The following is a 25,854-nucleotide window of genomic DNA, read 5'->3' as shown; positions in this document are numbered from 1 at the left end:
TAGAGGGTGGTGTGATGTTGGGATAATATGGTACTATGCGGTCATTAAGATCTGATATGATATGATATGATATGATATAGCTGTGATGAACACAAGCAAGATAACCTATCAGTGAGCGTAAACCATCAGCAATCATAATATCACTTACAAACTGAAGCTACACTGAATGTGATTTTTTTCACAATACCTTGAAACCTTTGCAGGATCTTGGAGTGCAATTTTATATTCTATTATATTTTATTTAGTGTTTATTTATTTTTCAGTTGAGTTTAATTTTGGTTACTATCCACACTGGGTTTTGTTCTTTCGGTTCATTTACTGTCTAAATGCTGAAACTTTGTAAATATAAAGGCAATCATCTGCACCCCGTAATTTATTTCTATTAAATTTTCGAGTATTGTTAATATTAATATTGTTATCATTGTAAGTAGTAGTATTAGTACTAAAAGTATTAATGAAGCCTTTTTATTATGAAATCTTAGAATCAGCACTCACCGGAAGTATTTGGCGTTACTCCCTGAGCTCACGCTGCCGTTACAACCGACCGCGCGCTGCTCTGGCTAGCAAGCAAGGAAGATGCTAGACAGAAATGGCGGTGACGGCAAGGCGAACAGCATGAAGTGCTGATGCATTACATAGATCAAAACGTTCGACTGGCAGGACACCGTTGGGCAAATGACAATGACGTCGAAATAGACCACCTTTTGTAGCTGTCAGTAGAAACCTACAACACCTTTCCGGGGGATTCTTCATCTGGTCAGCGGAGGACAGAAAACCTCACCGGGAGCATGGCTTCTTACAGCAACCAGGTAGCTAGCTAGCTAGCTGGCTATCATTAGCCTCCAAAACAACTCGTGCAGTCTCTTATTTTTGGACTTCAGATCGCTCTTTGATTCTGCACCATTTTGACCAAAGCTAACGCCACACAATAATTAAATTTTGGTCAGTTGTGTGTTGTTATTTTAAACATTTGGCCTGTCGTGTCATTGAACTGCTGAAGTACTAAAAAGTGCTTGCTAATGCCCCCCCTAAGCCTCATTGGAATACCACCAGCATGGTAACGTGAGCTAACAGGCCCCAGGTCCTTCCATTCAAATGAACCAGCAGTACTTTCCGTCGCAGTTCTTGGGGCGATGACAACCGCTTTTAATTAAACGACACGAAAACTTGCTCAAACAAATGTTCGTGATACTTCGAAGTTATATTCCACAAATGTCATGTAATATTTCTTAGAGAAAAGTGACCGAAAACTGCTGCGTGTATGCATGGCCCACCTGCTCAGTGCTGCCACAGGCCTGCTGCCATATCTTATTTTTATAACTACCAGTAAGTTATTGGTTTTCTCGGGGTAGTCAGAAAGCATAATAACGGTCTAGTGGAATATTTTGCATGCGATCACTTGGCGTTTATAAGTGTTTCTGGAGCGGTGTAACGTTTTCGTGCTGCTCGTTTAGCTTCTAGTATGCTAACTGTTTTGCACAGGTGGTGTGCTTAGACTTTGCGGTCTGTCCGCTAGCTAGTTAGCTAAATACACATTCGACAGTGTGGGCCTTCGTTGATAGCGAAGAGTTACTTGATATGGAAACAATGAGGATCAGGGTTGAGCGTGCACGCTGCTTACAGAGCCACCGTCCACGTGACTGAGCTTGGATTGGAGGTAACCTAACAAGTTTGGTGTTATTTCTGGAAAAGCTAGCTGTCATGTTGGAAGGCCCATTTTGAGGTCTAGTTTTACATGAAGAAACATGCCAGGTCTCTAGTCTACTAGTAAGAGACTCAATTAAAGTTTAGAGAAGAAAAAGCTCATATAGTAAAAATTAATCAGAAATGGAGTCAAGTGAAGTGTTCAGTTCTAACTTTTTTTCAGGAAACGGAACCTGGCTAACCACTGTAGTAAGGGAAATCTGCTGTACTAAAGTAATTCTGCATGCTTTCAACTTTCTTCCTGGCTTCCAAATTGAGCGTTTCTATTGGTTCACTCTTTATTAAAGTGAAAGTTTCAGGGGAAAGCCGGCTGAACATCCCCCCCCCCTTTTTTTTTTTTTAAATTTACATGTCAATATTTGGTGAAATAAATTCTCATAACTGAACTGACTGATACAGAGTTGCATAGTATTTTTTTGGTTTTTGTTAGTATGAATAGCATAGAGTGAATAGTAATGCATGGAAGCTTTCACAAACACTCTAAATTAGTGTTTTCCAGACTGTGCTCCACAGCAACGGTAACCCAGCAGATCTGGAGCATCATCAACTATTTCATTGGGTCTGCTTTCCTCTGTTTGTCACCACTTTTACTCTGTTACAAAACCCCTCATTTTAATAGCCATCCCTCTGTAAAGTAGTCACAGAAGGCAGGCGACTGAAAGGTTTGCTGTTGATTTATTGCTGAGTAAAAATACTAACACTGGGGCTAAAATTGGTCGATAAACAGGTGAGGCAGTAAAAGACATATGAGCACCAGAAGGGACATCGGTCTTCTGAGTAGAAGTTTAGCAAACAGGTAATTCTGGAAATGCTTATCAATTCTTCTGCACTGGGAGATAAAGGCAGATAGTGTTCTGCTTGTGGTAAGTCATCTTGTTAATGCATAATCTACCAAATGTGACACTTCAAATTAACATACCATTATTGCTCCTTTATTGTAGCTTATTGGCAAAGTTGAACCCTAGTTTGAAAACTAGTTAAAGTATTTCAGTGATTATATTTTATTTTTTGGGGTGGTAATTTTATTTGGGATTGTATTGGTTTTTGGTTTAGTTTAATAACCTCTAAGATTTAAAAAAGAGACATTTAAATTACATGAATATTTAAACCTTTTATTCCGATAGTCCTGTTATGATAGTCTGTCAAAAAAGTGTATTTTACCACTGTCAATGTAGACATCTGAGTCAAGGTTTTCTAAAGTTGTCTTGACCACAAAAAGCCTTACATCTCTGCTGAAATACCATCATTAACCTTAAGCTGTAGTTCAGGGGTATAGGCACGGTAGCATTTATTGCTTGTGTAAGTACGACATGTTATAACACCATAAAGATCTTTACACAGTGATGGCTATTTTTCATTTCTGAACACGGGAGCTGTATTTATCTCCTCTCCTTGTATCAGCAAGGCTGTGTAACCAATGGCCTTCCCTTTAGATCTTACTCATTGACTGTTAGAGATTAAAAAAAGCTGTAAAGAAGTTTAAGTATAAACCACATCAGCTTTGTTACTGAGGGATTCTAGTAGTTTGATCCCTGTTTTGAAATTGGCATGTGTCCCATTATAGATGTGAAAACTGAAAACACAAAGAAACACAAAGAAATCCATGATTGGGAAACAGGAAATTGTAAATTAATCCAATTTAAAGAAAAACAAAAAGAAAATGCCAGCTGTGAAGATTAGTTATCAGAGTAACTTTACTTTTATCAACAACTATTGGCCGATCTACATGATTATGTGACATAGTGATAGCAGAGGGCCGTTTATCAGCAAATTATTTAGTCCACTGTTATTAGTTCAATTGAGACTAAAGATTAGAAACTCTTCTCAATGTGACACATTAAAAATGTAGCAGCATCAAACTTTAAGCATCCTAAAAATGAATGTAAAAATAAATCTGCACCTTAAAAACATTTATCACTCAGTGAGTTTAGCTGCCATTAATCTGGAACTTGTCCTTGGGATGATTAATATCGGGGGCCCACAGGATTAAATTGTTCTTCTAGTATCATTGTTTCATCTTCCAATGGGAATCAGAATGTTCAAATAAGTCCTCATATTAATTAAAAGGGAATATGTGCCTGTGTTATGGCTTAGTCTGCTGTATCAATTTTCTGATACAGCAAAATTGAAAGTGTTCGCACATTTATGAGCAGTTGCTTTTGGCTGAGAGCAGACGAAATGGAAATGATTGTAACGCCGTTATTTGTCCCAATTTTTAATAATTTTAATGGTTTGTAATTGTTGCCACCCTTTTACTACATCACACTACCAGGCAGGCACAGGCATGCTTGGCAAACTCATTGAAAAACTAGTCTGACCTTATTTGTACTGGCACTGCAGCATTTTTATGTTCAGCCAAGTTGCCCATTAATAACTCCGCAGATCAGTTTAGGTAAACAAGCCTGTGCTTAGAATAAAACAAGATTGTTTGCGCGACATCAGTTTTAGAATTGTCGTAGTACATATCTGTATATTTCACAGCACTGACATAATTTTAAATTTGTGAACCACACTATCGCTAATAGTCAGTCACCAATAGTGAAACTCACTAAAGTCTATAAATCACCTTATCTTTCTAGTCTTATTCTTACTTATGACTACTTATTCTTCTTACTTCTTATTCTTGGCTCTTTCTTGTTTGTGTGATGTCGTCATTAAATTGTGCTAAAATCATACAGATGGCTAATTTGTTGTAATCCGCAGTCCAAACGATCAGCAAGGGAAGCTTAGTGTGGTACGTGTGGCATGCCTGCAGAAAGGAGCAAAGGGACATTCTTTCTGTTGTGATTGTATTAGCCATCCTGAGGCCGCTGGATCATTGCTGGCTGTTTGTCGCTTGTAGTGCCATTTCAGCAATGTGGGCCCTCGCGTGGGGCCTCGTTTGCAAAAAGTTATATATGCTTGAGCTGCAGTTTCTTTTCTCTGTGACTACCCTTTCACGTTCCACTGTTTATTGCACCGAAAAGATTAACAGCATGGCTAGTGAGTCCATTTTACCTTTTTTAAGTTGTGCATGTGGGCCCTTCAGTGGCTCAGTGTTTTTTTGGGGTTTTTTTTTTTTTCCTCTCAAGGTATAACGCACAATTATAGTTGATGTCGTGGTGATTCTGTGGAAAATTAATTAATAACACTGTAAGCAACATCAGAAAACAGCAGTGTAGTAAAAACATGACAAATAATGTCGGTTTTTATACAGTCTGCCTTAACGTCATCAGAGGGTGCATGACGAAGCGCTGCGTGAAGATTTTTAAGCGTTCTAATTCATTTTGCCTGCATCCACTACACATAATATGAACCCCTACTACCATAGACCTGGCTTCATTTGAAGCTGGTTGTAGTGTGTGCAATGAGTAATATTGTAGTTTGATTGTTTTTGGCTAATCTAATAAAACGAGTTAACTTTGAAGTCTTAATTTCAAGTTCATATATGCAGCTTTCCATAAGTGCTGGTCTGCTGGCTGAGCAGCTGACTACTCATTTAAGTCTAGCTGGTTGCTTTATTAAAATTTCAAAATAATAAACTTCTAACAGTTTTAATTTTGCAATGCATATATACATTTTTTGATACCTGAAATATCAACTTCAAAAACAATTCGAAGATGATCATAGATTTTATGTTAGTGCCACCTCCTCGTGTCCTGTGTGTGTGCGCTTGACTGATGAATGTTTAATGGCATGTAGCGTCTTGAACTGATGGAACCTACCTCACTACAAGTGTTAATTTGGTAAACATGGGTGACACAAGTTGTTGATTATAACAAGGTCTGTCGGTCAGTCTGAGAGGTAGGGATGGGAATCAAGAACCAGTTTTTGTAGAAAACTGGTTCCCAGCAGTCAATTTCCTTGAAATTGTTAGTCTGCTTGCCTATCAATAGTGCTTATCCATTCTTGCACTCGCACTACAATCGGCTGATTTCAGTTTGTGTGTTATAGATGCAAAATAGCGATGGTAGTGACTTTCAAAATGGAGCCGGTGAAAATGGAATGACAATTGATAAATGAATCGATTGATAAGTGATATTGATAACGGAATCGGAATGGCTAAATTCTCATCAGTTCATATGCCGTCAGTGATGGATTCTTTCCTCTGCTCTCTGTTTCACCATGTCTGTGTGTGTCAAAGCAGAAGCAACTAACTCAGCTACACTAATAAGTAAAGTGAAGATACCATTATATAAGGGGAGTGGGTGGTATAGGTGGAAAAGTAGGTAAAATATGTTTAATTCAAATCCCAGTAATCTTGTGTCACCTCAAAGCTACACATGTGTTAAAAGCAGTCCGTGAAGTTACATCAGAGGCCTGCTTTGGCTTGGTTTAAGTACAACAATGCTTTTTATGATGCCTAACGGTTAACACAAAGCATTCTTTTGAATGCTTTGTGTTAACCTTTAACAAACTGACAAACCTACTTCACCTAGATAAAACAGGTCTAGATTCAGAGCTGTTTGTGCTCATGGTTTATGTATAACACTGCATGACTCATCAGTTTGCACAGGTTAGCATTGTAAATTGAATGAGTGATGAAGGACTGCTGTATGTGTCCCAATACCTAGATTCTGAAATGACGGCACCTTATGATTGCATTCCAGTTATGAGGTTGAATGACCTGTCTACAGTGAACACTGCTTAAAAATGTTCCCCATGATTTTATATTTTATACTAATGAATAATCTGAAAGTTCTTGATTGTTTTTAACTTTTTATTTTATTTTATAGTGTATTTTATTCCATTGTCTTTCCTTTTCAGTTAATGGTTGTATTAATTTTGTTCCCACAGTACATCTTTGGGGAATTCAGCCCTGATGAGATCAATCAGTTTTTTGTGACTCCACGATGTTATGTTGAGGTAAGCAGATTGGTCCAGAAAAAGCAGTAGCGGTCATTATTCCATTAATAAGTCATTATTAAATTAAAGAGAAAGAATTAAATTTATTTTTTGAGTAGTCGTGTTGGCCTCGTCAGGATATCCTCTCAATGGAAACAGCACGGTTCCTGGAGAAATATAATTCAAATAAATTTGCTTATCAGCCCTAATAGTCCAAAATCAGGGCTTCAGGATTACTGAAATTGACCATTGAGCCAAAATGCATATATCTGGTAAATGGTAATTCTACACTTGACAATGGTCTTAAGATATCAGTCATGTCTATTTTAAGTATTACTTTTGTGGTTACCTGCTGGGTCTTTATCACAACTTATATTTTCTCTCTCTTTGCAGCTTCCTCCGTTCAATGACAAAGTCCAGTGTGTCACTCAGTCTTCTGGTATGTACTTCTTACATAAGCTAATTTCCTATATTTTATTTTTTTAATTATTCAAAATACATCAAAATACTCTAAAGTAGACATGGGCTGACTGTTCTCCTGCTCTTAGTTGGCATCAAGTTGTTTTTCAGAGCAGGACTAAATGTATGGCTGAAGCCCAGGTATAGCTGATCTGGCTGGCCTTGCAGGAAGATGCTTTTCCTGTCATTTATTTGTATTTTTTTTATACATTTGTGCAATATTGTTTGAAACGGTTTATAAATTCCACTAAATCTTGACCCTCCCCACCACCTTTTTTTTCTTTTTCTTTTTTTTGCCCACCAAAATCAAAAATGTTAGAGCAGCCACCTTTCTTTCAAATAGTACCTATATGCACATGACAATTGCCTTACCTTGATTTGTATTGATTATTTAGGATCTTACTGCACTCCTGCTGTACCTTTTATTATGGAGTCTATGGGACTGCAGGTTTGCGGTGAGTTGAGGAGTCTGATACCCTCTTGTACGTTTGCTGTAAAACTGAAAATCCAGGTTTCAAAAACTGGTGGCTTTCTAAACTTTTTGCCTGTATTCTTTCTCTTGCCTGTTGGTAAAACCTATATAGCTTTGCATGCTTAAGGTACTGCGAAGTATCTTATCTTTTCTTGCATATAATACATTTTCACTACTGTAGGTCTCCGTTACAATAAAATTGAATTGCATTTTAATGACTTACCAATCACGGCTTATTTACTAAGGGCATAGAGATGATTTTATGCGGTTGCTAACATGTGTGTACATGTTTATTCTTAAGTTGAGGTTTCACTGCTGAATGCATTTTACAGTAATGAAGTGCAATTTCAGTAACACTAACACTAACAGATTCCTCTCATCTCAGTAGAGGGAGTACCTTGTGTTTCAGTGCCCTCTTACCTTCTGCAGGGGATCAGAGATTACATTTGGTTGGCCAATCAGCTGTGTCATGATGACTTGGATGATTTTTTTCTTTCATATTTGCACTTGCTAATGTTTCACCTTTGCACTTTGCACCTCTCGCTGCATAATAACTTACAGTTCAAACTGCTGTGTGACACATTTTGTCCAAAAATTAACTTATAAAAACTGATGTATTTGTTTTACATTGTTCTGTATTGCTGAAGTTTCCAACACTTAAAAATGCTGTTAAAAATATTCAGGAAGTAAGGATTATTGATGCGTGTCTGCAGTCAGTTAAGCCAGACTTCCTTTCTATTGACTACCTTTGGTTATCAACCGTATTGTATCCCTTTGTAATCTTTTTTTAATGTGATTTTAGACACTTGTTAAATCGCATGTCATTGCCTAAATAAAAAACAAACAAACAAAAACATTTTAATTAAATCTTCAAGAATGATTGAGAAAAATGGTATCTCAAATTGTCAGCAAAATAAACTTGGCTTATAATAAACCATTAGTTAAAACTATTGATTGTCAACTTGACATTGAATGTTTTTTTTGTAGCAGTTTAACTTGAATAGTTTCAACAGAATATTGATAACATCTGGCCACTGACCACACAGGATTGTGCCAAAAATGTTTTTTATTTATTTATTTTTAGTTTATTGGGGGGTTTTTTCCCCTTCAAATCAGAATCATAAGTAAGTGAAAGAAGTTTTATCCATAAGACTATATTGTCCTTCCCAGACCCAATTTTAAGTGTTGAATCACCCCACTTCTGGAATTTATGTGAGACCAGAAGGAATTTGGTTTGGATTGGACAGCAGTAGTTGTCAAAAATAGGTCTAGAAGAATTTCTTTTTGTTGGTATCTTTGATCCTGTCAGAGCTCCCACGACCCCTTGAGTAACAGTTTGCTTGTTCAGGAAAAAGGATTTTATGTGACGTTCTGCAGCAAAGTCAGATACCACAGCCTGGTTTTAATATGTAGGAATTAATCTAAACAGTGCTCTGTATTTCTAATTGACTGAAATATTATCTGCAGGAGAAGACTATCAGCACATTGAGTTTGGTGTTGACGAGGTGATGGATTCCAAGGCTGTTGGGGGCAACGATCCTTTATACAAGGTGTCGAGTACCCTAAACCCACAGGCTCCTGAGTTCATCCTGGGCTGCCAGCCGGCCCAGAAAGCTCAACAGACGGCTTCTCCAGCAGCTGATGTCCCTGACGGGGCACACTTCAACTCACTGGACGGACCTGACTCGGAGGCCTCAGCCCTGGACAATCACCAGCCGTGCCCGGACATGGACGGACTCCCTGGCAGCCTGGGACAGAGAGAGCGAAAGAAAAAGAAAAAACGACCGCCTGGGTACTACAATTACCTGGAACCGTCAACTGGCAGCAACAGCAGCAGCACCAGTACAGCGGATGGGACACCTGTGACAGCACTGGTGAACGGACATGCACTCAGTGGCCCACACCACAGTACTGAGGATGTGGACAGTAAGGCATTGTCAGGGGCTGAACTTTCCACCCCGGGACCCGCCTCCACAGCAACACCAACAGCTGCTGTGGCAGCAGCCAAGTGTGCCCCCACATCCACTGCCAATCAGAGGACTAGTGATAGCCCTGATGACTCTTCTTTGGACTTAGCAAGTGGAGCTGCCTCTTTATCAGATGGCAACAATGCCACTTCCCCCTGTTCATCCTCCTCTCAAAGCAGAGGGATGACAGAGGGACCAAGGACTGCAGATCAGCAGCCAGATCATTTGGCTCCACAGAGCCCTGAACTTTCAGATACTCCACATAGCCCCCTCTCCAAATCACCTCTTCCTACTTCAGCTGCTGTCATCTCTGTCATCACTTCCATTACGACTACTGAACTAGAGGGAGGAGAGATGGCAGACAATGGGGTGGCAAATGGGCTAGCAGAGTCTACCACTCCTGTCAGTGTAGATGGACACAAAGAGGACATTGAGAGTGGGGACCAGGTTCAGCAGGTCATCCCAGAGTCAGCTGCCCAGTCAGTAGTGACAGAGCAGGCACATTCACCTGCCACTCCAGCTGCACCTACTGCTAATCTTCCGAAATCCTGGGCTAGCCTCTTTCACAATTCCAAGCCTCTACCTGGTGGCCCTCAGGCATTTGTGGAGGTAAAGAATGTTGTGGAAGCAGTATCTCCCTCTGTCGCTGTGCCAGAGCAGCCTGAGAAAGTTGGGGAAGTAAAAGAAGGCCCTGTCCATGTATCTGAGGATCCTATGGCCCCTAAACTTGCAGGTATTTTATAAAGAAGCTGATAATTTACCTTCTAAAAACATTCCACCATTACTACTTTTTAATTTGGTGTAAGTTTATAACTTATTTTTTTGCAAAAAGTATATTCTGCGAAATTCAATCCATCCCACTTGGTGGCAGTGTTGAGGTGATTGTACTGTTCATACTTGCATATCTAACAGAATAAGCTTTTAAAATTGGGATCACTGGAAAGAGTAGGGTATATTTTAAAAAAGAGATACATTTTTGCAGCTCATTATACTGATGGTATGGTAAGTTTGAGATGCACAGATTTCTCACTGACAGCTTACTTTAAAGAGAAGTTAAGGGACTGTTGCATTCATTTTCAAGAAATGACCACTAGATGGTGGTGCTACATGCAGGATGGCTATCCGATTTTATTTATTGTTTAAATCATTCCAGTTATTCCTATCAGAGCTGCAGTATGGGTATAAATGATCAACTGCAAGGAGCTGAGATGTGACACCTCATGAATACTTTGTTTTTTTACTTAAGGAAATGAGATAATGATTCAAGATGAGTCACAGCCTCAGATTTCACACAGTGAAACAGCATCTTGAAATGTGTTATTGATCGGAACAGTCTGATTTTACAAGCTGGTAGACAGAATGAAAAATGCAAAATATTGTGTTGTTTCTTGTCCTCAAATCGTATTCAGTGTTTTGCTCTTAACAGTGGTGTGCTGATTGTTTTCTGGGGAGATGAACCTAATTACACTACATTTTGTGGTTGTTGTCACAGAAGGTTACGGGAACTTACCAGGCTTAATTAGTTTGTCCTCTCTGACACTGGTTTGAGGTAGAATTTAAACACAATCCTGTGAAAGTTCACATATTCAACACACTGTCTCTCTTCTAAGGTACCCTTCAGATATTATGTCTCCCTTCAGATAAAACTTTCTCATTTCGCGTAGCGTGACAGCGATCAATCTTTGCCATTTTTTTAGGGAGTAGTTATTCTAGAAGTGTGCAGAAGTACACACAATGCAAGTATGGCACATCATAGCAAAGAAGGTAGGCTATAATTATTAATGCATTTACTGTAAGATGGAAATGTATACTCGCTGTTGAGTAGCGGGCATGTTGGTTTCTAAGCACGTTAATTTAAATGTGTTTATTTGATGGTGTTTAGTCTTGAACTTAAACAACCAGACTAGCTTGAAATACACCAGTTTGGAGCCACAGACTAGCTGTTTGTATATATAAAAGTGATTGATTGAAATGGACCAAAAAGAAAAAATAATCTATCAATGTATATATATTCTTTAGCACTGCAGCAAACTATCTTTTTTTTCTGCCTTTTCTTTATATGCAAGTTTCTTGGATACTTCACACTTGTGTGCATATCACTGTTCAAAAGTAGTTAGAGGTTGGTAAAATCAGAAAAGTAGACCATAATCAGACATGAAACAGTGTCCATTTCTACACTGTAAATATGTATATATTGGAAAAATATAATACCCATAGGAAAAAGCTGTTAAAGGGTTGCTGTCTGTGACTGACATGATAAATGAGATGCGATTAACTGACATTTAGTAACTTAAAAGTGAGCTCAGTGGTTTGACTTGTTATGAAAATGGAGACAATACCAATTTGTAAAGAAGTAACAATGATTGTACTTATGATTTATTTGTTCTGTCTAAATGTGCATTTGCCTCTGTTCCTTTAGTCTCAGCCAAATTGATGTTTTTTGTTCTTATTTGTGTGAAACTATGAAACTATTCCCACGTTACCATGGAAGCTGTCTTTTTGAATGACAGTCTTCCTTCCTAGGCGTGGTACAGCAAGACCTTGGTCTTATTCATTCAGTCTCTTATGCTGTTGCCATTTGAGGCAGGAATAGACGAAGAAACAATTGTTTTGATGTATCGCTATGACACATACTTTTTTCATTGTCACAGCTGTGCGAAGCTACCTGTTTAAGAATATTGTGTTTTCTTTGAATCCCCAGAACTTATTGAGAATGTGAAGTTGATACATAAACCAGTGTCTTTGCAGCCGAGAGGACTGATCAACAAGGGAAACTGGTGCTATATCAACGCTGTATCCTTTTCATGCTTCATATTTTATTGTTCTTTTGATTTTAACTACTTGGTTGTTAGTTTCTTGATGTTACATTGTTATTAAGCCAAATGGCCCAAGTCTCAGGGCACGTGTGCCACTGTAAAAATATTACTTGGTTGTAACGTTGTTTCAAAACCTTTATAGGGCCTGCTCGTTTGATGGCATTTAGATTGCTAACAACTTAGTTATTTTGAGGTATATCTGGTTCATTTGATATCTTAACATCAGTCGCGTGTAAATGTGATAAGATATTGCTGACAACAATGCTGTGATTTTGGTGTCTGTTTCTTTGTTTAGTGTTGGGATTTTTTTTCTCTCGAAATGGTGGAAAATTTGAGACTTTTCCCACGTGTATTTTAACTAATTGAATGCAAAAGACGTCTCAATTTTAAGACTTTTAAAGACCACCGGGGATTTCCTCAGTTTAAAACTTAATCACACATTTGCATCAAATGCAGATATCTTTAAGTAGCTTGTCATAATACCTTTCCTACACATCATTTTTCATCTTGACTCTGAACACACAGACTCTACAGGCCCTGATTGCCTGCCCTCCCATGTATCACCTGATGAAGTCCATTCCTCTGCACAATGAAACGCAGAGACCATGCACCTCCACACCCATGATAGACAACTTGTAAGTAGCATTTCTACAAGTTTATATCTTTTTATTAAAAAGCATCAGCCATACAGACATCGCAGTTGTTTGTGTCTCTCAGTGTAAGACTGGTGAACGAGTTCAACAATATGCCCGTGCCATCTAAAGCCAAACAGCAGGGTAAGATATTAACACAGCATGCCCAAAGATATTTGCGTCATTTCCTGTTGGCGTCACTGATGATTTAAGATTCCTAACTGTGTTTACAGCTGTTGGAGATAAGGTCACAAAAGACATCCGACCTGGTGCACCTTTTGAACCAACTTACATTTACAAACTCCTCACTCTCATCAAATCAAGTCTTTCTGAGAAGGTAAACCACGGTGTCAGCTTTATATAAACACTGCAAATCAGCATGTAAGGGTGTTTTTGTTTTTAAATAACAGTTTAAATGTACTTCTTGTGGGACAGACAGTGCCCACGGGAGGTTTTGTTGTATTTAAGAAACATTTTAGCAGGACATAACTTATTTCCTATTTAACATTCAACCTGCTGATTCAAGTCTGAATCGGTTTTAATTAAGAAAAGAACTCTGATGCACTGTAGGAGATGGTTATCTTCGATATTTAATGAGGCTTCCTTTCATCCTGCCTCTTACTGTGTGCATGCTTTCTTTCTGTTTACCTCAGTGAATGAGTTTGCTTTTTTTTTTTTTTTTTTTTTTTTAATGTCTGCAAGATTTTTATTTGACTTTAGGCATTCTTTGAAGAGTTAATGTGGCTGATGTCCTTATGCTTTAATCTCAGGGTCGACAAGAGGACGCGGAGGAGTATCTTGGGTTCACGCTCAATGGATTGCATGAGGAGATGCTAGCATTGAAGAAACTAATCTCGCCTCAGGAAGAGAGTAAGTAACTTGTCTATGAATAGCATATGCCAGGTTAAGTCTAAGCATGCTTTGCCCTTTTTTGCTTATGTTATCTTTAGAGTAACTTCCCTAGTGTTGGCCTAAATTAATTCTAAATAGAAACAAAAAGCTAGTATTGCAGCATATTAAATCATTTCCCTCTTTTCCTTTTTCTATTTTTTTTTTTATTATAAGCTGAAATCATTTTAATTGACTCTTGCCAAAATGGAAAAATGGCTCAGAGGGAAACTTCACATCCAGCTTGGTCTGGGCAGAGCTGCTGCTACTGAGAGCCTGAAGTGCCTGAGTGAAGCTGTGGACATATTCTCATGCCTTCATCATTAGACCAAACATTATAACAATTCTGATAACTTTACAACCAAAGGCCAAAGGACTGCTAGCTAAGCTTTGACATGGAAATTGTTCCAGAGTTTACAGTAAACCCTTTTGGCCGTTTTTACAAAACGCAGCCAAAGCAAAGGCTTATTTAATGTGTTGTTAGTTTGCTGGCAGCCACCCATGTGCGGGGGTGTTTTTCACAGGTATTGTGGAGCTCTTCCCATCACAGAATGAATTAATGACTGTTGATATAGCACTTTTATTTATTTTTATTTTGAAAGGAGCACTGGCAATTGTCCAGCAAATGAGAATCTACTCAAATGAGAGCCAATCAATCCAAAACTTATAGCCCTGTAGTTCAGAATGGAAGATATTTGTACTTATCTCAGTTAAGACGGCTCAGTTTTAGAAGAGATTTTGCTTTCATGCACTTTAAAGATCAAATAGCTGTTCTTCAGAGTGGTTTACATTTATTTATGTTTTTTTTAAACAGAAGCTCTCACACCTAATGGGCCAGAGTCCGAGCCAGGTGTGGAGGAGGATGGTGCTGATAAGGAGGAGGAAGGTAGTGAGGATGAGTGGGAGCAAGTGGGTCCCCGAAACAAGACTTCAATCACTCGCCAAGCTGACTTTGTCCGCACACCCATAACTGATATCTTTGGTGGACACATCAGGTACATGCCAGATTGCTGTGAAACCCTCTGTATAGGAAGAAGTTCTGATTAAACTTAATAATGTTGCATTGTCTTGCTTCCTGTTATACACCAATCAAAAATTTGTATCGGCTCCATCTGCGAGTCCTCAGCTGGTTACTGGGTTAAAGATTTTGACCTCGTTTCATGGTGACATCACAAATTAGTCATCCACCCCCAGTTTTTTCCAGCTCTTCTCCAGCACGCACCACAGCACTTCAGAATGGCAGCCCATGTGGGTCAGTGCGGTCAAAAGTCTCGACAGCATGACGTGGGGCAACCATCCACAAACAAAGGTCTTAACTTTCAGACAAATTGCAAAGTTAAGAATCTGCGGCTGTTGCCTGACTAAATAATATGTTCTGCGAGGTTCTGGTCTGGCACGGTGATGGTGTATGCTGGTTGCACAGTGTTTTAAATGTCCTTAAGGATTTTTTTCTCCGAAATGGTTGTGAGAGAAACTGAATATAGGCATGTGTTTACAGAGTGGTGGGTATGCCCACAGAGCTTGGCTATAACCCATCTACTCCTTTTAAACCGCTGTTCAGAGAAATTGGTTTGACTTGGGGAATTACAGCAGTAATCATTAGTAGATTATCATCTTTCTTGAATTTAAAGGTTTAATTAAATGACTTGCATGATTATAGTGAAAGCTGTAAACTGCAAAACAAACTGAATCCCTCTGAGTAGTTTTAACAGGAATTTCAGAAAGTGGTTAGAAAGTGCATCATAATGTATTTGAGCTGATTGTGTTATGTTGTATGTTTTGACTACTGAGAGGTAATATTATTAAAAATCTTGCTGGTATTGGTTTACAGTTCTAACAACTGGCTGTTTTGCTTCTTTCTTAGATCGGTGGTGTATCAGCAAAACTCTAAAGAGTCGGCCACTCTGCAGCCATTCTTTACCCTGCAGCTGGACATCCAGTCAGACAAGATCCGCACTGTCCAGGAAGCTCTCGAAACCTTGGTGGCTCGAGAGTCAGTCCAGGGCTACACTTCTAAAACCAAGCAAGAGGTATTAGAAAAGTAAACTTTGATGACATGTTTCAGTTCAGATCGGTGTTGCGTTGCAGTTTTGTGATCTCGAATTCCATTTTTTTCCCCTTTCTTTTTTTTCTTAATGTTTTTTCTGACTTTAACAGATCACACAAAATAACGTGATTTTGTGTAGTAATTTATTTTTGGAATTGATGTTTAGATGAAGAGTGATGTTGGGTACACACTGTAGAACACAACATCACTGATTTCATCACACATATTGTAATCATTGCCTTGAACCATGGTATAGACCCAACAACAACTAAAGGAGGAGGAAAACTTCAGGGATCGGTGCAACAGTGCTGTGTTAGAACATCAGGCTAGAAGAACTGGTGCAGGAACATCTGCTCCACTGCTGTATAATAAGCATTTTTTTGGGGGGGGGATCTTACGTTGGTCTTTTTGTCCTGAAATGTTACTTTGGTACTTCTAAAAGCCAGAGAATATAAAAACACTAGTTGCTGCTTTGAACGTCTTAGCTGATTTTATTTCCAGCAAAATGTTAAAGCCTTGCTTTGTGTTCACTTTTTTTGACAAATTTTATTTCTACAGTTAGTTTTGTAACTGTGAAACTGTATTATTTAATGTGCATGGTAAATTCTGCGACTGCTCACTGTTCTCGCTGTTGCTTTCAGATTGAGATAAGCCGAAGGGTTACTCTAGAAGAGCTGCCCCCTGTGCTGGTGCTCCATCTCAAGAGATTTGTTTTTGAAAAGTCTGGAGGCTGCCAGAAACTGACAAAGAATATTGATTACCCCGTTGACTTGGAAATCAGCAAAGGTATGGCTCGATCAACACTCCACTGAGGTGTCAGTGTCATTGCAAGGCCTTTAATTCGATTTACCTAGTCTATATATGTGTCAGTGTTATACTTGGTTCATGAACAGCCCACAGTGCCTTTAAGAGTTGATCCAGATAATTGGTGTGCACCATAACAAAGCAGACTGGCAAAAGTTGAGAAGTGTATATTGTTTTTGTTTTTTGTTTCAAGCTTTTCGAATTAATGTTTAAAAAAATGTGGTTTTTAAAGTGATATTGAGTTTAATACTGTGCTGTAGTCAAATATGCCACAAGTGAATGTGATAAAATTGAGCTTACAGCTGCAGTTTATACCATCAAATTATGACATTTCAACTTCTTGATTTGACAGAAATTGTGCAAACTCAGATGTGTTTCCAAGTGACTCTTCAGACCTCACTGCTTGTTAATTACAGCAACATCAGCATGATTTTCATTAAAGGCTGTCAAATTTCACATTGCAACAGTAAAACATGGTGCAGAACGTTCTGTGTTTTTTTAGTCCTGGTTTAAGCAGTCATTAAAAACATCATGGTCTAATTAGTGGATTTTCTTTCAGATCTTTTGTCCTCTGGAGTGCGAAGCAAAGTTGTGAAAGGCCAAAGAACTTACAGGCTCTTTGCAGGTTTGTGTTTTGTTAATTTGGGCCATATTGTTTTTATATCTGCTGCATAATGTTGTAATTAAGCTTTATTTTATACTCTGTTGTCACTCTGGGAGTTAGTAATTCGTTGTGATGCGATTCCACTGACCACAAAATAACAATGCTGCCAAGGGTGAAAAAAGATTGCTGTTCTGTCTTGTTGAACCTCAGCTGGTTCTTTCATTTCACGCCAGGAAATTATTTTGGATAGTAATACAAAAAACACAAACATCACCCAGCTCAAGCAAAAGCCACATTAAACATCCTGTTTTATTTTCAAGTGTTGAGCAATATACAAAATATGAAAAATGCACAAACAACTGTCAATAACAAGCTCGAGCTTGGAATGGTTTGAGTTCTGCTTTATCCCTAATATGTCAGAGAAATAGATTTAGTGATTAGGATATCAGGAACATAGTCATGTTAAAAAAATTCAAAGGTCATATCAGGGAACAAAGTCATCTTCCTTAGCGGGTTTTAAAATTGGGTAAATACAGCCTCAACAACATAATTTCACACAGTGTCATTTTTTTAGTTAATTAAAGTCAAGCCAAAAATGCAGGAGTGAAGCTTAAATACATCTTTACTGCTTTCAAAGGAATTAAGAGGGTAAATAGCAGCCAGGTGCAACTGATCATTGGCAACACCTCAGTAAAAGCAGACATTTTGGCAGTTTGCTGGTCTGCAGCATTCAGGCGCGTGTTTGTAAAATACCACGATCTTGGGAGTGGGTGTTCCAACGAATTCACCCCAAGGCCTGGCTGGGTATTTCTCAGAAACTGCAGGTTACCCAAGAGTTAAATCATTTGTAGTTAGCATGTTAAAACTGAACAAGTATGACTGGTTTGGAAGGTTTGCCAACAGAACGCCTCTTCTCTCTATAAAGAGCGTGGCAGAACAGCTTAGGTTTGCAAAGTTGCATCTGAACAAACCACAACACCTCTGGAACAATGTCCTTTGGACAGATGAGACCAAATTAGAGATGTGGTGCCGTGCATTGTGGTCAAACGTCACTGAGTGGACCAAGAACTGATTCCTGTGTCTTCCAAAGTATTCTAGAATCAAATGTTAGGCCATCTGACAACCAGAGGACTCCTAGATTAGGCGATGCAACAGGATAATGTTCCCAACCACAGCAGCAAATCTACAATAATGACTGAAAAATAAGAGAATCGGTGTTCTAGTGTTCCAGTCAAAGAACAGGCCTGAACCCCATTGAAATGTTGTGTGATGTGACCTTGAGAGCTGTGCATAAATGAATGCCCGCAAACCTAAATGAACCAAAGCAAACACAATTCCCAACCATGTGAGAGAATGAAGCTGACACATAAAGCTGCTTATGCATTTTTGGTTTATTTATTCTTAAATATATGAGGAGACATTGTAATATGTACTGTAGGTATAGTGTATTCTTTACGCTACACCAATGTGCTGATCACCTGATCTTTACTGGCTTGCTTTTACTTAAGAATTGCTGGCACTACAGTGCCCAACATTGAGGTCATGGATGAGTAATACCTTAAATAAAATTTTCCACTTTTCTCCAACTTCACCAGTTGTGTATCACCATGGAAACAGTGCGACAGGCGGTCATTACACCACGGATGTCTTCCACATCGGTCTTAACGGCTGGCTGCGCATTGACGACCAGACAGTGAAGGTCATCAACCAGTACCAGGTGGTGAAGCAGACTGCAGAGCGCACCGCCTACCTGCTGTACTACCGTCGCGTCGACCTGCTGTAGACACACACGCACATCCCAACGTACATGCAAGATACCCTGAATATATTCACAAACACACACAGAACATGCATCCTCAATGCACTCGTTGACAGTACATCTACACACGACACAGACACACAAAACTAATGAACAGGAACACTGCCTAACTTGTTCTCTTGCAAGATTTTCCTCTTCTTCCCTCCTGTCCCCGCTTTCCTGAGAACCAGCTTTTCCAACACCTTTTTCCTCGTCTCCTTTTTTTCTTCTCCTTTTCTTAAGAAGAGAGGCAAGCTGCATTCACAAAGATTTCCCTGTGACTGCTCTCTTCTCTGTGCACCACTGCTGTGTTTTGAGTTCCTCTTTTTTTGATTTATTTTTAAAGCAGCAAGGAAGGACTGTTGAATAGGCAGATTGGGGTTGCAGGTTAGGACCTGAGACTCACCTCTGACTGAGCCCACAGCTCGGCTCAAACAGTGGACTCGCTCATGCAAGAAAAACTATCCACCACGGGCTGCAAATGGACTATCAGTGTTTGCCTTTTTAGTTAAGGGGGAACTGTCGGCCTAGTGAATTTGCAGCAGTTTAAAAGCCTGTTAATTGCCCTCGTGCACTGAAAAGGCCCAGCACCAGCATTATCACAAGTCTCTCCTCCCAAGGCCAGGTTTCTTCTTTGCCACCACCACAACCACCACCAACTCCTTCTCCTCCGTTTTGTCACTTTTATGATGCTTTTTAAGTCTACTGGAGCCATCAAAAACATCGGGGGGCGGGAAGTGAGTTGGGAATGGGAACTGAACGTTTTTGTTGTTTTTGAGGTCCTTCTTATGTTATTCGGGTTTAGATTTAGGGGGTAAAAGAAAAAATATCTACAAAATATTAATGAGCTTTAGAACTTAACAAGCTTCTGTGCACAAAATATAAACTGATTGATTACAAGTACAGTAAAATGCATAATTTACCAATATTTAGATTCAAATGTAAAGGAAAAAAGTCTAAGGTCTAGCTGACTGAATGCCTGTTTGGGTTCTGAAGGAATGTGCCTGTTTTTTTTTTGTTTTTTTTTGTTCTTTTAAGACTCAGTTCTTACACTGGAGAAGTGGCAGCCAGTTAAGACAGATCCCACTGCAAACCCCACCCTTGTACATTTTCTTCTCCTATCATGATTTTTAATTGTTTGTCTTTTCTTATGTAAAGGTTCCATCTGTGTACTGGTGGCTTATCAGTGTAGTTTTGAGCCACACCATCTTCCTTAACCCCCAACTCAGCAGAAAGCAGGGGGGCTGCCTTAGGTTCATTGTGTGACGTTTTTCCACTCAGTGTACGAGTCTAACCCTAATCAGGCAGCGACTGCAAGTCTAATGTAGGTGAAGAGTAAAGGGAATGTACCTGACACCTGTGTATTTACTCTTTTGTGGCTCCGTGGCTCCTCACAGTGGAGGGAGGAAAACTGAGTGTTGCGGGGAAGTTGGACAACATCTGTGCTAAGCTCTGCATAAAGACCCCAGGCATGCACATAAAAGGAGCTAGTGTTTGCTTTTGTTGAAGATGATTTTATTTTCTGTTGATGATTTCACTTATTGTGATGATTTTTGTTTATGTCACTAAAAAAAATGTTAGGTTTATTTCTTTTCTGTTTTTCTTCGTCATTGATCATTTATCGGATGTCCTAATGCTCTTGCTCCCTTCAGAACAATATGCTTGCATTTAAGTTGGTTTGAAAAGAAATTACAGCGGCTAAAGCACAACAAATAAAATTGAACTAGTTCTTTGCTTGAATTTTATTTCAATTTATGTCATGGGTTTTTTTTTTTTTGTTTGTTTGTTTTGCTCAAGGCCCATTTTATTCCAACCACCATTGTCAGTATCTCAGTATTAACACAGCAGCACAAGTATTTTCACATGATTTTATACAATAAGAACTGGGGACATAGGTGAGATAGTGGTTAACCATTTCCCTGCCTCTGATCAAAGAAAAGCTGCAGTGTAATGACATTTATTTTCTTTTATTTTAAGAGCTTTGTGTGAATTTAATAAGTCTCTTGAAATGGGAATCAATGAGAAAGTTGGTTCCTATCTTTAAATTAAAGTTTAGTAACATAGTAACATTTTTCAAAATTACACACTAGATTTAAAGTATTTTAGCATAGTTACGTGGTGAAAATATTGATTAAAGTTCCTTGTAGGTTTTCAAATCAGAAGCCTTCCCCACGTGAAACCAAAGGTCAACATTATATATAGGCCCTACAGCCTACCATTCACTTTATATCCTACCATTTTTCATTCAGTCTCGTTGCCATTTGTCATCACAGTCCGCTGATCGTCACACACAGGGAATGGCATGCTGCTTAGATAGTCAGTACATCCTAAAATCTGGTTCAGTCTTGCCGCTGGCTTCGTAGTCATTTCTGCACACATTGTGACATTGTTGATTTGCATTCTTTCTTTTCCCTTTTTAAAGAATGTTTGGATGATGGGACTTTAGAACAGATGGCTTATGCTTTCAGTTGTATAGTTTTTATCTCGGTCTCAGATGGCTGGTCAGGAAATGTGCTGGTGAAATGCTTCAATGATGTCTTTCTTTCAGTATGTGCTCCTAACTCTAATGTCTGCTGGGAACTGTTGGGATATTATTGACATAAAAAAAAATCTATACTGTCTTTTAATTTCAAGCCTCCAGCATCTATTTTGTTTATTGTTCAAATAAAGGATTGTGCAAAAAGCAGTTTGCTAATCAAGTGTAGTCTAAAGACTACCTGGCTTCATTATCCGCTGAAAACCTTTGCAGCCTCTACTCCGCGGCCTGGCTTACAGAAACATGTGCATAATAAACTGAAACAACAAACAAACCCAAAATGATCCACAGAGTCTTGGTCTACCACACATGCTTTAATTGGTCTCTTGTTTCTGTATGTCAACATGTACTATGTGTAGTATTTGTAGTATGTTATATCTCCCCCTCCTGTGGTCTCACTGGCAGCCTCAGTGCTCTTTAAGGCCATGGCTGCTCTCGCCTCCGTTTGGTTTAATGGGAAGCAGACCTATCATTGAAAAATTTGCAGTGTAAGGGTTTTCTGCCCTTTAGTGTTCTTTACTATTTATTCCTTTCTTACTATAGCTCACTCCTCTACTGCAATGTGGCTTTACTGTGAAATTTACAGTGGAGTGTAGTATTTTTCTTGTTAACGTTAGAAGGCTACTTTAAGATCTTCCCTATTATAGCCTGAAAAGAAAATGTCACGTTGGAACATCTACAGACAAGACCACCTTTACTAACAAAGAGGCTCTCTCAACTGTTTCAGGAATGATGTCGTGGCCTGCTCCTACCTATGGTTTGTTTTTGTTTTTTGATTTTAAAACTAGGGCCTATTTTTCAACAGCAAGTATTGCACCATTCACTACCAGATCTTAAGTGCAAGAATGCATGGAACTGGTTCAGCACCACATGTTATTTTCTGTAATGTGAGAATATTGTTGGGCCAAGGTGACGGAAGCAACAGGAATTAGTGATTATTCTGAGTCTCTTTAGGCAACAAAGTCAAACCACATGTAGTGGAGCAGTTGAGTTTTACCACACAAACAACTAAACTGTTAACTACAGCGAGGCACATGTTTTGGTAGACAGAAGAACCATTTAAACACTTCAAGCTGCAAACACTACAGGACACGTGGTACTACTGCTACTTTCAGCTACTCCCTTTTAAGGGTTATCACAGCAGATCATCTGCCTCCATCCTGCACTACAACCATGAACCTTCTCTTAAGTCTTCCTCTTTAACTGCTGCCTGGCAGCTCCATCTTCAACATGCTTAGTTCAATATATCCCCACTCTGCACACACCCAGACCAACTTAACCTTGCTTTTTTGTCCCTAAATATCTCATCTTGAGCTGTCCCTCTGATGTACTCATTTGTAATCTGGTCTGTCTTCATTTCAGCCACCTTCCCCTCTGAACTGTATGTCATAGCAGGTCCTTTGTAAGTCTCCCCATTCTCTCTTGCCATCTTTCTGTCACAAGTCACCCTTGACACTTTTCTCCACCTGCTGCACAATAGCTGTACTGCTTTCCTCACCTCTCTGCCCTTTGGTTCGGATAGTTGACCCCGGGTATGTAAACTCATGCGCTATCACTCCCTACATTCCTACCTCTACATTGAACCCTTCTGTCACTGCTACTGCACACCTTACCATTGTCTGTTTCTTGTACATGCACCACCATCGCATACTCTGTCACTCCTGACTCCCTCATGCAGCACCACAGTTCGTCTCTTGGCACCTTATCACATGCTTTCTTTAGATCCAGAGAGATGGTGCAACTCCTGACCCACCTCTATGCTTCTGCATTAATGCGGGCGATCGTGGCTCAAGAGTTGGGCTCTTGTAATCGGAAGGTTGCCGGTTCGAGCCCCGGCTCCGACAGTCTCGGTCGTTGTGTCCTTGGGCAAGACACTTCACCCGTTGCCTACTGGTGGTGGTCAGAGGGCCCGGTGGCCTCGCCTCTGTCAGTGCGCCCCAGGGTGGCTGTGGCTACACTGTAGCTTGCCATCATCAGAATGTGAATGCGTGGATGATTGTGTATAGTGTAAAGTGCTATACAAATACAGGCCATTTACCATAATGCTCTCAAAGCAAACGTTACATCTGTAGTGCTCTTTCTCAGCATAAAGCCATAGTGCTGCTTGCTGATCGTCACCTCTTCTTAACCCATCTTCAACAACTTTCCTGTCTTCATGTTATAACTCAAACGCTATCCATCTGTAGTTACTAAAGCCCTGCACATCACTCTTGTTCTTGAAAATCGATTCCACTAAAGGTCTTGCCTCGGGTGTCAGGTCACGTTCCAAGATTGTATTAAATATTATGGTAAAAAACAGTACTCTGCCCTCTCTCCTGGACATCTCTGTGTATCTGCAGGTACAGTGATCATGGCCATGAATGTCATGGTAATTTTGGGCTTTTAATTAATTAATTTTTTAATGACTCTTTTTCCACTTTGGATCGATTATATAGCATAAATCTTTAACTACATAAAAAAAAGGCTTTAATCTATTTTGATTCTTATATACATTGTGGTAAAACGATTCAAATCCACCTCTAAACCTCCTGGCATTGCTTCCCTTCCACCTGGTCTCCTGCTCACACAGTATATCTATCTTCCAGTCATAGTTCCTCTTAAAGTTCCCACTCTCACCTCCACACTCCTGCTTTTCCTTCTTTCTAGCTGCCTCTGAATACACCTTCTGCCTCTCCTCTTCTATTGACTTTGGCAAACAATAGCACAGTTTTGAGTGGCACCCTGTTGGCCAACAGCACTGGGTTATTAACCCAGGCCCAGACCGATCACATTTTTGATGATTCCCGTGTTTGATTTGGCAAGGATTTTATGCTAGATGCCCTCCCTGATGCAACCCTTCCCATTCACCCGGAGCAGCACTAAGAGTATACTGGCTTGTGGCCCCCTGTGGCTGGGTTTATATAAAAGTTAACAAGGATCATAATAATACACTTAAAGGTCCAGCTGCCATTTCTCAAATGCCTTGGGTGCAAGCTGCAATTTGCAATGCAAGATTAGTTTCTTACTGTTCAGAATGTGCACTTAAGGATATCCATGACTTCAAAATGTAAGAGCACAATGCTCTGTGACTCCATTATTAAAAGCCCCGCCGAGGGTCACACTGGGCTCTTCAAGGAGACTCTGACTTTTTCCCTTTAATATTTACCTCCAGACTGTCGCTTATCTACTTTTCTGATATGATTAAATCTGTTGTCAAGAATCAAAAATCTCTTTAAAAGCTTCAAATTGGCCAGTTTGTATTTCCTGATAGACTCTCACAGGTCAGTTTGTTAGTTAGCTGCACGTGTAGAATCAGTCAATAACATGACAGCAGCTCACTGCATTTAGACATCTAGACAAGGTCAAGATGACCTACTGAAGTTCAGTGGATTTATGTCTGCATTAAATCAATGCCATAGATTGTAACTGCACCCTTCTAAAACCCTGTACTATAACCTATGCTATAACCTTATGTGTGCCTCCATCCAGTTGGTGGTTGGTTTCCTGTCTTGTATTAACATTTCAGGCTAGTTGTGGTGGTGTCATAGCGTGGCACAGTTTGGCTCCTTCAGTATCAAATGAGCATCATTCTGATACCATACCCAATCTGAGTATGCTGGCCCTATAGTGCATCCATCTTTTGATGCCTACTTCCAGCAGGATACTGTGCCATATAACAAAGCTTGAATCATGGTAAATGGTAAACGGCCTGTATTTGTATATTGCTTTACTAGTCCCTAAGGACCCCAAAGCGCTATAGGCATCTCACACTTCCTGAATATCCTATTCAAATGACCTCCACTGTTACCAGCTCTTAGTCCAATAGAGCACCTTTGTGATGTGGTGGAATGGGAGATTGACATCATGTCATATGATTTTATTCCACAAAGAAGAAATGCAGTTCTGGAGGCAGAAAAGACTACAACCTGGTAGTCGGAAAGTGTAACTAATGACCTGCCAAGTGAGTGTATAGTACACATTTGGGACACAGGTAAAAACAACACTGTGCTTCTGCTCTTACTCTAATGTTTATTTGAAATTTAGTAACCTTGAACGAGGTACATGGCATCCTTCAATAAAGATGTTACAAACCTCTAAAGCTTCAGTAAAAAGGCTTCTCCGCACCTAATTCCTGTGTTAGTGCTTACAGTTTACTAATCTTTCCCTCAGTACTTGTGATTTTATGCATTTCCTGTTCCATTACAATCCACCCACTGGCTAGTTTTTATAATCGGCCCCGTGTACCATATGGTTTCTTCATTCACTCTCCCCCAGTTTTTCCTCCTCTTTTACTGCTTCGTGTTTAGAGGTTCACTTGCTCTCA

General features: G+C 39.5%; 1 protein-coding gene across 2 annotated transcripts; it reads left to right on the top strand.

The window, feature by feature from the left end:
- The first annotated feature begins 501 nt into the window (after positions 1-501).
- usp10 (ubiquitin specific peptidase 10) lies at positions 502-21,832 on the top strand. 2 transcript variants are annotated; one of them, XM_026168543.1, is made up of 15 exons: positions 502-809; positions 6,481-6,549; positions 6,922-6,967; positions 7,383-7,442; positions 8,927-10,159; positions 12,128-12,219; positions 12,768-12,877; positions 12,960-13,018; positions 13,108-13,211; positions 13,645-13,744; positions 14,577-14,757; positions 15,627-15,792; positions 16,451-16,595; positions 17,173-17,238; positions 18,813-21,832. In XM_026168543.1, exons 1-15 carry the CDS (start codon positions 789-791, stop codon positions 18,998-19,000), a joined length of 2,640 nt encoding a protein of 879 aa, XP_026024328.1. In that variant the 5' UTR covers positions 502-788; the 3' UTR covers positions 19,001-21,832. The 2 variants fall into 2 exon arrangements, with proteins under 2 accessions (XP_026024328.1, XP_026024335.1); XM_026168550.1 differs by lacking the exon at positions 7,383-7,442.
- The last annotated feature ends 4,022 nt before the right edge of the window (positions 21,833-25,854 follow it).

Source organism: Astatotilapia calliptera, chromosome 1, assembly GCF_900246225.1.
Source record: "Astatotilapia calliptera chromosome 1, fAstCal1.2, whole genome shotgun sequence".
NCBI classification, from domain to species: Eukaryota; Metazoa; Chordata; class Actinopteri; order Cichliformes; family Cichlidae; genus Astatotilapia; species Astatotilapia calliptera.
Note: the sequence above shows the minus strand (reverse complement) of the source record. Positions and strands in the feature narration are given on the sequence as shown.